The following is an 11,722-nucleotide window of genomic DNA, read 5'->3' as shown; positions in this document are numbered from 1 at the left end:
ATCATCTTCTCTTGCAGACCTTTGGAAATATGTGTTGTACTGGCAGAGCAAGGGTGGGGGGCAGAGGGGAAACTAAAGGTGTTTTGGATTGTCTCTCTCAGAAGTGCCATAAAACTAGTGGGCTCAACCAAATGTCTTGCAATACCTGAGGCATGCAGCAAATGAAGAAAAGTCCTGCTCCAAATGCCACAAGACCACTGAGAGTCCTCAAAAATCCCTCCAACTTTAATCTGAGGACTTCACTAAGCCTTGGGCTAGGACGCACGCAGCACCATAGACCAAAACCTGTCTGGCGCGTTCCCCCAACTTCATCAGTGGCTAACCAACTCATCACTCAGTTTTCTATGTACATTCCACTTCTTCGAGACACCTGCCCTAGCGCCCATACCGATCTTACTATTATATTGTTTTATTATTACCGGATTAATCTCTGCCTCCCTCCACCCCTCGGTAGACTCCATAACGGCAGGGATCGTGGATACCTGTCGGGCTTACAGTTGCACTAGCAAACACTTTCTGAATAAACCCGAAGAGCTGATGAACCGAGAAAACACACAAGCCGCAAACGCGGGCCCAGACGAGGGTTGACGCCACCCCCCCCCCCCCGTAACTTCCGCCCTTTCCCGCTCCTCCCAGCGCCCCCTTCTCCTTGCCTGTGTTTGTTTCCGGTGTTTCAATAAAGCTCGATTCGGCTCGAAGACGACCTGTTCTTCCGGGAAAATGGCGACTCCCGCTCGTGCCCCGGAGTCCCCGCCGGTCGCGGATCCGGCGCTAGCCGCGGGGGCTGCTGAGGAATCCGAGTGCACGCCGCCTCGCCAGCCTCAGCCCCCGCAGAATGTCCTCGCTGGCCCGCGGCTTCGAGCCCCAAGCTCCCGAGGACTTGGGGCGGCGGAGTTTGGCGGAGCTGCAGGAGATGTTGAAGCGCCAGGAGAGACTTTTGCGCAACGAGTAAGCTTGGGTCCCGCCGAGTCACTGCCAGCCTCCTTTGGTTCGGTCTTCTTGGGAAACGTTCCCTCGCCTTCTCTCACATCGGGTTCCCTACCCTGGAAGGTGACCTTGCCACAGTCAGACCTTTCCGGTCCCGCTGGCGAGCGGACGGCCTCCAGCCGCAAAGCGGGCTGCGTCCTGGTCTGGCACGTAACGCCTGCGGAGATTGCTTTATGCTGAAAGGCTGCTTACCGTTTCAGCTGTTCCTTAGCTTCGCGTTGATTTTAATTGTTTGACTACTTCCCTGAAGGGAGGGTCTGTGTCCTAAATCCTTTGGTAATCCCGCTCCCCTGCGGCCCATATCGTGCCCAAAACATCTTGTCAATTTCATCTTTCGATCCCATTTTTACAGGAACCGTAGGAAAGGGTAAGAGTGATAGGATATAAAGTGCAGATATATTAGGCAGAAAAAGTTTGTCTCATTCAGCTGGCCGACTTGACGGTAGCAGGGGAACGATAAAATGAAAGCGATTTTTTAGGAAGCTTATTTTAGCAGCTTGGTGCAGGATGGTTTTGAGGGAATAAGAGAAGACAGTTGGTTATTTCCAGCGAAGTTCCCAGCAAGAGGGCTGTATTTTTAAGGTAGTTATGGGATTAGGAAAACTACATCAGGCATGGAATAATTTGAATATGTAGGTGACAGAGAGTGCTGAAGTTTCCAGACTGTATAGAGAACCACTGATAAGAACAGAAAACCTGGGGAGGGGAATAGCTCTGTGGTTGATTTTATTTAGAGGGTACTGAGTTGAGGGGAGAGTTTTATCTACTTAAAAGCTGGAGAAGTCATGAGGATCAGGAGCCAGAAGGCTGGGAATACATAGGAATCGCAACTGGAGAGCCATATTAATGTTGAAATTGTGGGAAGGAATGTAGTGTGAGACATAGAATAGGGAACCTGAGGTATAATCTTCCCTCCATCTATTATATGGATAAAGAAAAGAGAATCTGAAAAGGAACTTCTGTCACTTAGCAAAAGGGTCAAATGACCATTTGGAAGCTTTCTAGTAGAGACAAACGCTTGGACTTTTTGAGAATGGGATTTTGATCTAGAGCAGGTAATTAACTTTTTTGGTCTCTGGGACCCGTTTAGACTGTTAAGACTCACTGAGCCTCCCAAGGAGCTCTTGTTTTATGTGTATCTACTGATATTTGCTGGTGTATTAGGAATTACAGGTGAGAGATCTTTAAAACACCAGAATACACAATGATTAGCCATCAGAGCAATGATACCATCACATATCATGTGACCTCTGCAAAACTCCACTGTACCCATATGAAAAAATGAGCATGGATATGGCAAATAATGGTTTAGTATTATTATCAAAACCATTTTGACCTTGCAGACCCATCCACCTTCCCTCCCCAGTAAGATCTTGGAGATCACACTTTAAAAACTGCTGATTTTTGGAGTGTCTTACGGAGTATTATCATATGCTTAAAATACTTCCGCTGAAATTTAGACAGATGAGGCATATTCCTTATTCTTCCTACATCCCTTATTTTTTAGGGTATTTAGATCACGACTCTTATTTCATTCCTCTTTTGAGACCGTTGGAAATCAGATTTTTTACTTAAAGATAGATTTTTCTCCCTTGGAGGATAATGCTCTGTCTTTCTATCTCAAGTTTAAAAACATGGCTGTAACATACACATTTTTTTTTTCCATTTAACAGAAAATTCATTTGCAAATTGCCCGACAGAGGTAAAAAGATCTTAGACTCTTTTGCCAAACTGAAAGCTGCCATTGCAGAACGTGAAGAAGTTAGAGGAAAAACTGAACTGTTTCATCCTGTTAGTTTAGACTGTAAGCTAAGGCAAAAAGCAATTGCAGTTGTTGATGTGGACACAGATAAGGCCCAGAATTCTGACCAGATACTTGATACTTCGTCTCCAGTTTGTGGCTGTTCCTCTGTAAGTAACTTCAAGTCGTCTGAAACAACCTCACAACCACATCCTACTCACAAAGGCGATGAAGAGGCTCCGGAGGTTGAGGACACAGTGAGCAAGTGCCCGGTTCCCAGTAGCAGAGCGAGTGTGCCTTCCTCTTCTGAAGCTGGTGAGCGTCTCCCTCAGCGTCGTGTTTCAAGTCAGGCAGAAGATCATTCCAGCAGCTCGGACAGCCTGTTTATTGATAGGTTACAAAGGATCACAATTGCGGACCCAGGTGAACAGCATTCAGAACGGGACAGGAGTGCTGAGAACTTGGCAGGGCTTTGTCGTGGGGCAGAGAAGAAGCCTCATTACATGGAAGTGCTAGAAATTCGAGCCAAGAACCCAGTGCCCCCACCACATAAATTTAAAACTAATGTGTAAGTATCATCAGAAACAGGCCTGTCACGGGAACATACTCTTTGTTAAACTCAAAAAACTGGGAGAATGCTTTTAGTTTGTTGGACTTTGTGTGGGATCTGCTTATAGTTAGGTAAGAGCATATTGTGGAAACAGCCTCGCTGGGGTGGAGGATTCATGTTGGAAAATCCTTTAGGTTTTTAGCCAGAATTAAAAAGGTTTCAGATAGCAGGTGGAGTATTGAATTTCAGGGTGTTTAGCCAATATTTGATATTAAACCCAGAGTTAGAGAATTTATTATGACTTTATTTTTCACAACAGTTTTTTGGTATGCAGCTCCCCCCTTAGATTAGACGGTAAGTTAAGGGAAAAGCAGCTTTAGAAGCTTACAGACATCTCGGTGAAAAGTATCTGCGTGCTCATGATATGTAAGCAGCTGGTGCTGGGGTGACACACAAGTAAAGCTCCTGCTCCTCAAAGAGCTCAGGATCTAGATGAAAACCCAAGCCTTACACATTTCAAAGAACATTGAACTATATAATAACTTCAAGGGGAAAGGAGCCGAGAAGGGTTAAAGAAACTGAAAAACAGATTCAGGCAGGACTGGCAAACTAACCTTGCCATAGTTTTGTTTCTGAGTCTCCAGAAAAAGAAAAGCTCCTTGAAGAGAAAAGAATGTTATTCACTCATATGCAGATGTAACATTCAAATCAGGGAGTGGTTACTGGTACTGTGCCTGCCTGTATTTACCAGGATGTAACATCAGATACAAAGTGGAATCACTGCTGTCTTTCTTGAAAAAACTGAAAACCTCTAGTTAGAAGTACCTAAAACTTTTATTAAAGAATTACTATAAAGAGACTAAAGTTTAACCCTGCCATTTTTTTTTTAACTTGAAAACATTTTTTCTTCTATATAGAAAACCAGGATTATATTACATTAAAATTTAGTTAAGAATAAAGAGTAATCTTTGTGCCCTCTGTCGGTAATCTTTCGTCTTGTGTGCAGTGAAGTAGGTTTCTTCACTTCTGGGAAGACAGAAAACCAGAAGCATCATCTAGTTGGTCAGAGAATACATTGATCCTGGTTCTGGGTTATGGTCATATAGCTGTAGGTGGGAGTGGGGAGAGCCAGAGGGCCTCCTGTACAGTTAAAGCAGATCAGGAAAGGCTGGCCTGGTCAGCTGTGGATTGAGGGATTCCATGTATGAACAGCCTTTGGCTCCTTTTCTGCTCTTCTGGCTCCAGAATACCACCTGGATGCTGGCAGCTACCCCTCCTATCCCTCTACCTTAGGTCGTCCGGAACTTGAGATCCGCATGGCCCATTATATTTGAAACCATGTGGGTGTTCTATGGCACCTCAGCTTTATCATGTGCAGGATAGAACACTTCTTCCTGCACTGACTTTCTCCTATATTCCCTAAGTTCATGGTGCCACCACTTTGGTTTTTTTTCCCCAAGGTGGGTTCCTTTTTCTTCATATTTGCTAGCCAGAAAGACCCGCCTGATGTATTTTGTTGACCTTCATCTCTAGTCATTCTTATTTTCATCCTTTCCTATCAAAAGGGAAGGCTCTCATCCCTCTCTTGGGCTATAAATGACCTGTTCTGGATTCTAGTCTTATGTCTTCGAGCCCATCCACTCCACTATTGCCAAAATGAAGTTAGTAAAATGCAGATCTGAATCCGGTACATAGAACAGAACTCTTTGCTGAAGACTGGGCCCAGCCGACTCCCCAGCCTTATCTTATCGCTATTCCTGCATGCCCTAGCCCCTGAACTTCCCTTATGTCTCACCATATTGCCCCTCATTCCCACAGTGAGCATTAATTATTCCATGACTCCTCAGAATTCACTGTTTTAAAGCTTTTCTGACAACCTTCCTGTCTCCTGTTAGAACTGGTGGTTCAGTGGTGCCTGGGTGGCCCAGTTGGTTAAGCATCTGACTCTTGGTTTTGGCTCAGGTCATGGTCTCATGGCTTTGTGAATATGAGCCCCGCCGTTGGTCTCTGTGCTGACAATGTGGAGCCTGCTTGGGATCCTCTCTATCCCTTGCCCTCTCATGCCATCATCTCTCTCTCAAAATAAATAAACTTAAACAGAACTGGTGGTTCAGCTCAAGTGTAAGGTTTGAAGAGAGAAGGAAAATATAAAGAGCTTGTCAGTCTACGTATTATCTGTTAAAAACAGTGGGTTGTCATATATCACTCTCCAAAGAAGGGCCGATTTAAATACTCCTGCTTTTGAAGTAAGTATGTTTAAAAATGGGAAGGATTTGTATCTACAAATAGAAATATTGGTAAACTCCTATTATCTTTGCAGAAGAATGAATTGCTAGGTTAAAGGCCGCTTCTGTGTGTGAATGTTGTCAACACGTGTCTATAAAAAGGAAACAGTCTGATGACAGGACATAAATTTTCCCTCCTTCAGATTACCTTCACAACAAAATGATTCATCTAGTCATTGGCAGAGAACAGGGTCTCCCATTTCCTTGGAAGAAAGGCGGCTCAGGGATAAGAAGCATCTTGATGACATCACAGCAGCTCGGCTCCTGCCACTTCACCATATGCCCACACAGCTGCTCTCCCTGGAAGAATCTGTGGCACTTCAGAAACAGCAGAAACAGAATTATGAGGTATTAAGAGTGTTACGTGTTTCTTGAGTGTGTGTTGGATGCTGCTAATCAGAGTTCACTCCAGCAAGTTCAGAGAGGACAGAACTTAATAGAAGGGAGTAGGTGCTTGAGAAATGGCTGGCTAATGCCGTTGGCTGTCAGGTGTATGCCTCCAGTTTTCAGAGTCTCTGAAGTCTGCAGGGCCCAGCTGGAGATGATCCCAGCTACCTGCAGCAGCAGCAGAGTGGGGAGGAAATGTGGGGAGACTCAGGCAGAATTCCCCATCTCTTAAAGCCTATGCTGTTAGGCTAGCAGAAGTCTTACTTCTCTGTCTTGTATCTCGTAAACCCCATGTGAGAGATTCTCAGTGTAGAATCTAGTCTCAGTGGTAGAATCAGGGAAATGTTTTCAGGTTTCCATCTCCTGCCAAACAGGGAAGCGCATAACCCTGGGGGACTACTGTGGTGTTACCAACAGACGTTTGGACACTAAGCATAAAAGCATGATCTGCAGGGGCACCTGGGTGGCTCAGTCAGTTAAGCGTCCAGCTTGGGCTCAGGTCATGATCTCACCGTTTGTGGGGTTGAGCCCCCTGTGGGGCTCTGTGCTGACCACTCAGGGCCTCGAGCCTGCTTCTGATTCTGTGTCTCCCTCTCTCCACCTTCCCCACTCACAAACACTCTGTCCTCTCTCAAACATTTAAAAGAGAGAAAGCATAGTCAGCAGGCCCTTGTGAAGACAGAAGAGTCTTTAGTCGCCTGCTTTAGTGACTTAATTTTGTATAGCACTTTCCTCAAAGATCTGGGAGTTCTGCAGAGAACTTTAAGCATATATATGAACAGTTTATGTACAGACTAATGGGATGGGAGAAAACAAGTGTGAGGGCAGTAGGGAGAAAAGAAAGAGTCCAATATACTTAGATAGGAGTAATTTGAACCTCCAGGAGAACAGCAGCTTAAGTTCCTAGTATTGTTAGCTAAATTCTAATCGGGTGCAATACCCCCAGTCAATACAAAACTAGGCTGTTATTCAGTCTTGGCTTTTCACCGAAGTTCCATTGGCATGGGTTGTTGGCATTTTCAAGGCACTCCATTTTAAAAGCCACTTTGCTTCCTCATGTATTAAAGTCTTATTGCCTCGCTATGACTGCAGCAGTGGGGAATTGTTTTTTAAATTGTTTATGTGATGTTCAGTGCCTGTCCTAAGATATTTTTAAATTGAATTCAACTCCTCCGTTTGACACTGGGTTCCTCGTCAGAGTAGCAGTAGCTCGCACCCAGAATCTTCGTGGCCTCAGGGAATGACCTGAAGAAGTTCCCAGGCATAGGGTCAGAAGTGTGAGAAAAGTGAAGAGCCAGATGAGAAATGGGCATTGTCACCTGCCATCAGTCAGTCAGCGGTAATGTCCATGGGTGTACATGAGCACACTGCCAGTGTCCAAAACGTGCTTGGACTTTCAGTTGCTTAGCTGTTTTCTTGGGAATATTTGGAGAGGGATAGTCAGCTTTTTAGTGTTGGTTGCTTGATTTTCATTGTGACATTGGAATGTTAACTCTCAAGCCTAAAAGCCATGACTTCATCTGGGAAAGAAGATTCTTTTTTGGAGGATCAGCACAACAGCGTTAGTGATTTTTTGACGTTTGATAGTTCAGACTTCTGTGAGTTTGTGTATACACGTGCATGTGTCCACATACTTAAAAATCTATCCATATTTGTCTTTCAAAAATTTGTCTTAATGGTTATTTATTTTTGAGAGAGAGAACACAAGGGAGCGGGGGAGGGGCAGCGAGAGGGAGACAGAGGATCAGAACAGGCTCTGTGCTGTGAGTGCAGAGCCTTAGGCAGGGCTCAGACCCACAAACTGTGAGATCATGACCTGAGCTGAAATCCAAGAGTTGGCCACTTAACCGACTGAGCCACCCAGGCGCCCCCATGTTTGTAACTCTTGCAGCACTAAGCAGGTTACTCGGTTTCCCAAGTAGAGGGGGAGTATTTCCGTGCACTGTTGTCTATTATTGGAAATGTGACCGCAACTGTAGCAGGCTAGTAGCTCTCCCCAGCATTGCCCGCTTGTATCTGTGCTGGGCACAACCTCGGACTTGTCACATTGCTACAGAGAGCACTGAGTGGGGCGGTGTGCCCCTTGATTTCCTTTTCTCTTTAGAGGACTTCTATTGCAAACATTGCAGGGAAGAAGATGTGAATGTATAACTATTTGCTTCGATTTTTGTTTTCAAGGAGATGCAAGCCAAGCTCGCGGCACAGAAATTAGCTGAAAGGCTTAATATAAAGATGCAGAGCTATAATCCGGAAGGGGAGACTTCCAGGAAGTACCGAGAAGTAAGGGATGAAGATGATGATCAGTCCTCTGGTGAGGAATTCTGAAGACGGGCATCGGGATAATGCCTGAATCTCTGTCTGCTGAGATGTCATGGTCACATCAGACTTTCTAACAAGTATCAAGATCAGTGTCAGGCATTGTTGAGGGAAGGAATTTTATAAAGTTACACAAAGGTAGCTATGAAAAGAGCCCAGTTTGTCTTTCAGGAGAGGACTTTGATGTGCTTAAGAAGTTTAATATTTGAATATTGTGTTTGACCATATTGTATTAAAGTTCTGCAGTATGCTGTGTGTTGGTCTGATATTTTAGTACATAGTAAGCACGGTTTTATTTTCCACTAAGCCAAATGAAAGCGGGTAACTGCTCTTTTCCTTATTCTTACCTCTGTGGAATAGCATTTATTACATGTCTTTCAGTGAAATATTTGGTTTCCCCAGGCATCACCTAAAATGAATTAGGAAGATAAAGTTCCCTGCTTTTTTGAGTAAGGAAGGGAGCAGTCTAGAGAATTTTATGCATGTTTGCATGGGGTTGAGGTATTGGATGTGAAATACCTAGGAAGGCACTCATAGAAAATTCTTAAATGTTTGTTTCCTTCTTCTGTCTTCCCTTTAGGAAGAATGTTCTCTTTCTTCTGATTAGGAATAAGGAGTACTTTTAGTTGATGCTGGAGGGTGGAGGATCTTTCTGGATGGTCAGATTTGCCTGGAGTAACACAAGATACAGGAAAAGTCTAGGGTGACTGTGTAGGGGAAGGGAATAGCTGTTCTTAGGCTTGCCCTAAGAGGTGACCAGTTCAGTTTGGTAAGAACACCATTTTTTTTTTTTAAAGCGACAATTGAATTTTCAACACCTAGCTTGCCTCACCCCAGCCCTGCCCCAAAGAAGCATATGTAGACTACAGAAATCTCAATCCCATATGTATACATGTTTATGTAATTTTGAAGGATTATGTGGAGATTTCTTTGTTTACTCTGTTGGAGCCTTTAAACAGTGTTGAAAGGAAGAATAAAATAAGAGCATCTTCATAATGTTAATGGTGATGTTTTACTGGTGCTTAATTAAATTTAACTTGCTTTAAAAGAGACTTGCATATATGAAATTTTCATGAAGACACATTGAGGTGTGTGATAGGAAGGGCTCAGTTCTTCATCACGGACATAACGGGCACCGCTACTGCTTTCTGTCCCCTTCCACCCCTCCGCCCCCCCCCCCCCCCCCCGGCAAATATAGAAATACCCTGAGGTAACAGATTCATTATTTCTGCTTTCAAAAACTAACAGTAAATGGATTTTGCAACATAAAATTATTCTTTAGAGAATAAAATAATACACTTCTGGAAAGCCAGGTAATACGGAAGGGCTCACGTGCATGTACACACAGTCCCCTGTATTCGTATCACCTAGAGAGAGCCTCTGTTAAGGTTTGGGTATACTTTGCTTTTACATACTTTTCAATGCATAGCTATATGTTTATATTTTCAATAATGCAATCATACTGTACGTTGTTTCATAGTCTGCTCTATGTATTGTGAACATTTTCCATGTTAGATATTTTGCATTTTAGATAGCTACAATTCAATTTTATGGGTGTACCATAACTTGCGACACCAACTTATTAAGAACTTGACTGTCAGTTACAATGTAAACTAAACAACAATGTGATCAACGTCTTAAAAGATAATCACATTTGTACAAAAATGATTTATTTCCGGAAGATACCTTTCTAGAAGTGAAATTGTTAGCTGGAAGTGTAGGTACGTTTGAGAGTCTTGATGTACATCACTCACCATAAAGATTGTGTCCCTTTATGTACCTGCTAGCAATATCAAACTCCCAGAACTGAAAATTGCTGTTGCAAGTGTTTGCAAATTGAATAATTACGGGAAAGGATTATTTTTAAAATTTGTATTTCTTTGATTACTTAATGAAGGGTGAGTGTTTTTTTCATGTTTGTTGACCATTTATATTCATTGTTTTGAGCATTGCTTATTCATAACTGTAATTCCTTTGAGAGAGTGCTGTTTTTATTGGTTTATAAATTCTTGATGAATTAAGATGTCCGTCTTTTGTCATATGTTATTGTTTTAGGTGTTACTTTCTTTTTAATACAGTTTGTGGTGTTTCAGTGTAGAAGTTTTCTTTAGGAGTCTACCTTTGCAGTTACCCTTGGGAGTGCCTTCCCTACCCCAAGGATGGAATGTATTTGTCCTTATTTTCTAGTACTTTTTTAAAATTTCACTTTTATATTTATATTAATTCAAAAGGAAATTTTTAATCCATCTGAAGTTTATGTGGGGATATATGAAGTAAGATTTAATTTTAATTTTTGCAAATAGTTGACCAGTTGGTTCAGCATCATAAACCATCATTTCCCCATTGATTTGAAATGCTGTCATAAAATATGAAATTCCCATGTGTCTTTTGTGCTATGGGCCTGCTTACGGGCCTTCCAGTTTTTCCTGCACTATTTTAATAATTATGGATTTAATCGGCATTAATATTTGGTATACAATTTCTCCCTCATTCTTTTAAATTCTATAAACTATAACCTACAGAAAAGTACCTAAAACAGGCGTGTAGTTTAATGGGTAAAGCAAACAGTTACGTAGTCACAAACCAGATGCAGGAAAGCTACTGCTAGGACTCTGGAATCTCCCCAAGTGTCCCCTGTTGACACCCTATATATGCCCCAAAGGTTACTACTATCCTGACTTTATAGTAATACTTTGCCCCTTTTAAAAAATAGTTTTTACCCATCGATGTATGCAATAATATGGTTATGTTGTTTTGCCTACTCTGGCCTGATACAGATGGAATCCTACTGTATGTGTGTTTGGTGTTTTTGACTCAACATTGTTTATAAAATTCATGCCGTGTATAGGTGTGGTTTATCCATGTCATTGCTGTGCGATGTGCCATTTCATCAACACCACTTCCATCGAGTGTGACGGGCACCTCTGTGATAGTTTCCGTTTTGGGCGAGGATGGGTGATGCTGCCACGAGTATCTCTGCGCATGTAAACACGTTTCTGTTGGATATTTATCTAGTTCACTTGCCGGGATATAAGGCGTGTGTTATCTTTCATATTTAGTATTCCCACCATCCCCTGTCCAGCGCCTGTGAGAACTCCAGTTCACTAACACTTGATCTGCCAGACGGGGATTTTAGTCAACGTGATGTTTTTATGGTAGGCCTTCATTTTGGTTTTACTTTGCATTTCCCTAATCGGGGATGGCATCTAGCATCTTCATGTTTCCTGGTCATTGGATTTCTTCATTTGGAAAAGTAGTCATTCAAAACTGTTGTTCATCTCCTTCCTCGTTGATCTGGAGGATGTATTCCTGATGCTAATCATTATTTACTTACATTTGTTGTAAATATCCTCTCTTCTGGATTACTTTTCAATTCTCTTCATGGTGTTTGTGATGAACAGAAAGTGTTCATTTTAATTGCAAAATTCTCAATCTTTTATGTTTAGTGTCTGAGGA

The 11,722-nt window shown here is 42.6% G+C and overlaps 1 protein-coding gene across 1 annotated transcript; it reads left to right on the top strand.

Annotated features, from left to right (window-relative positions):
- The first annotated feature begins 687 nt into the window (after positions 1 to 687).
- POLR2M (RNA polymerase II subunit M) lies at positions 688 to 10,287 on the top strand. The gene is made up of 4 exons (XM_015070869.3): positions 688 to 948; positions 2,661 to 3,296; positions 5,707 to 5,911; positions 8,129 to 10,287. The coding sequence occupies exons 1-4, from the start codon at positions 836 to 838 to the stop codon at positions 8,273 to 8,275; spliced, it is 1,101 nt and encodes a 366-aa protein (XP_014926355.2). The 5' UTR covers positions 688 to 835; the 3' UTR covers positions 8,276 to 10,287.
- The last annotated feature ends 1,435 nt before the right edge of the window (positions 10,288 to 11,722 follow it).

The sequence above is a fragment of the Acinonyx jubatus genome, chromosome B3 (assembly GCF_027475565.1).
Source record: "Acinonyx jubatus isolate Ajub_Pintada_27869175 chromosome B3, VMU_Ajub_asm_v1.0, whole genome shotgun sequence".
Taxonomy (NCBI): Eukaryota; Metazoa; Chordata; class Mammalia; order Carnivora; family Felidae; genus Acinonyx; species Acinonyx jubatus.
Note: the sequence above shows the minus strand (reverse complement) of the source record. Positions and strands in the feature narration are given on the sequence as shown.

What these genes read in the sequence shown, in the direction of transcription:
- POLR2M (XM_015070869.3), top strand. Translation starts at nt 836, where the DNA reads ATGTCCTCGCTGGCCCGCGGCTTCGAGCCCCAAGCTCCCGAGGACTTG. An exon ending in CATAAATTTAAAACTAATGT is followed by an intron (nt 3,297 to 5,706) that starts GTAAGTATCATC and finishes TCCCTCCTTCAG; the next exon opens with ATTACCTTCACAACAAAATG. An exon ending in AGCAGAAACAGAATTATGAG is followed by an intron (nt 5,912 to 8,128) that starts GTATTAAGAGTG and finishes TTTGTTTTCAAG; the next exon opens with GAGATGCAAGCCAAGCTCGC.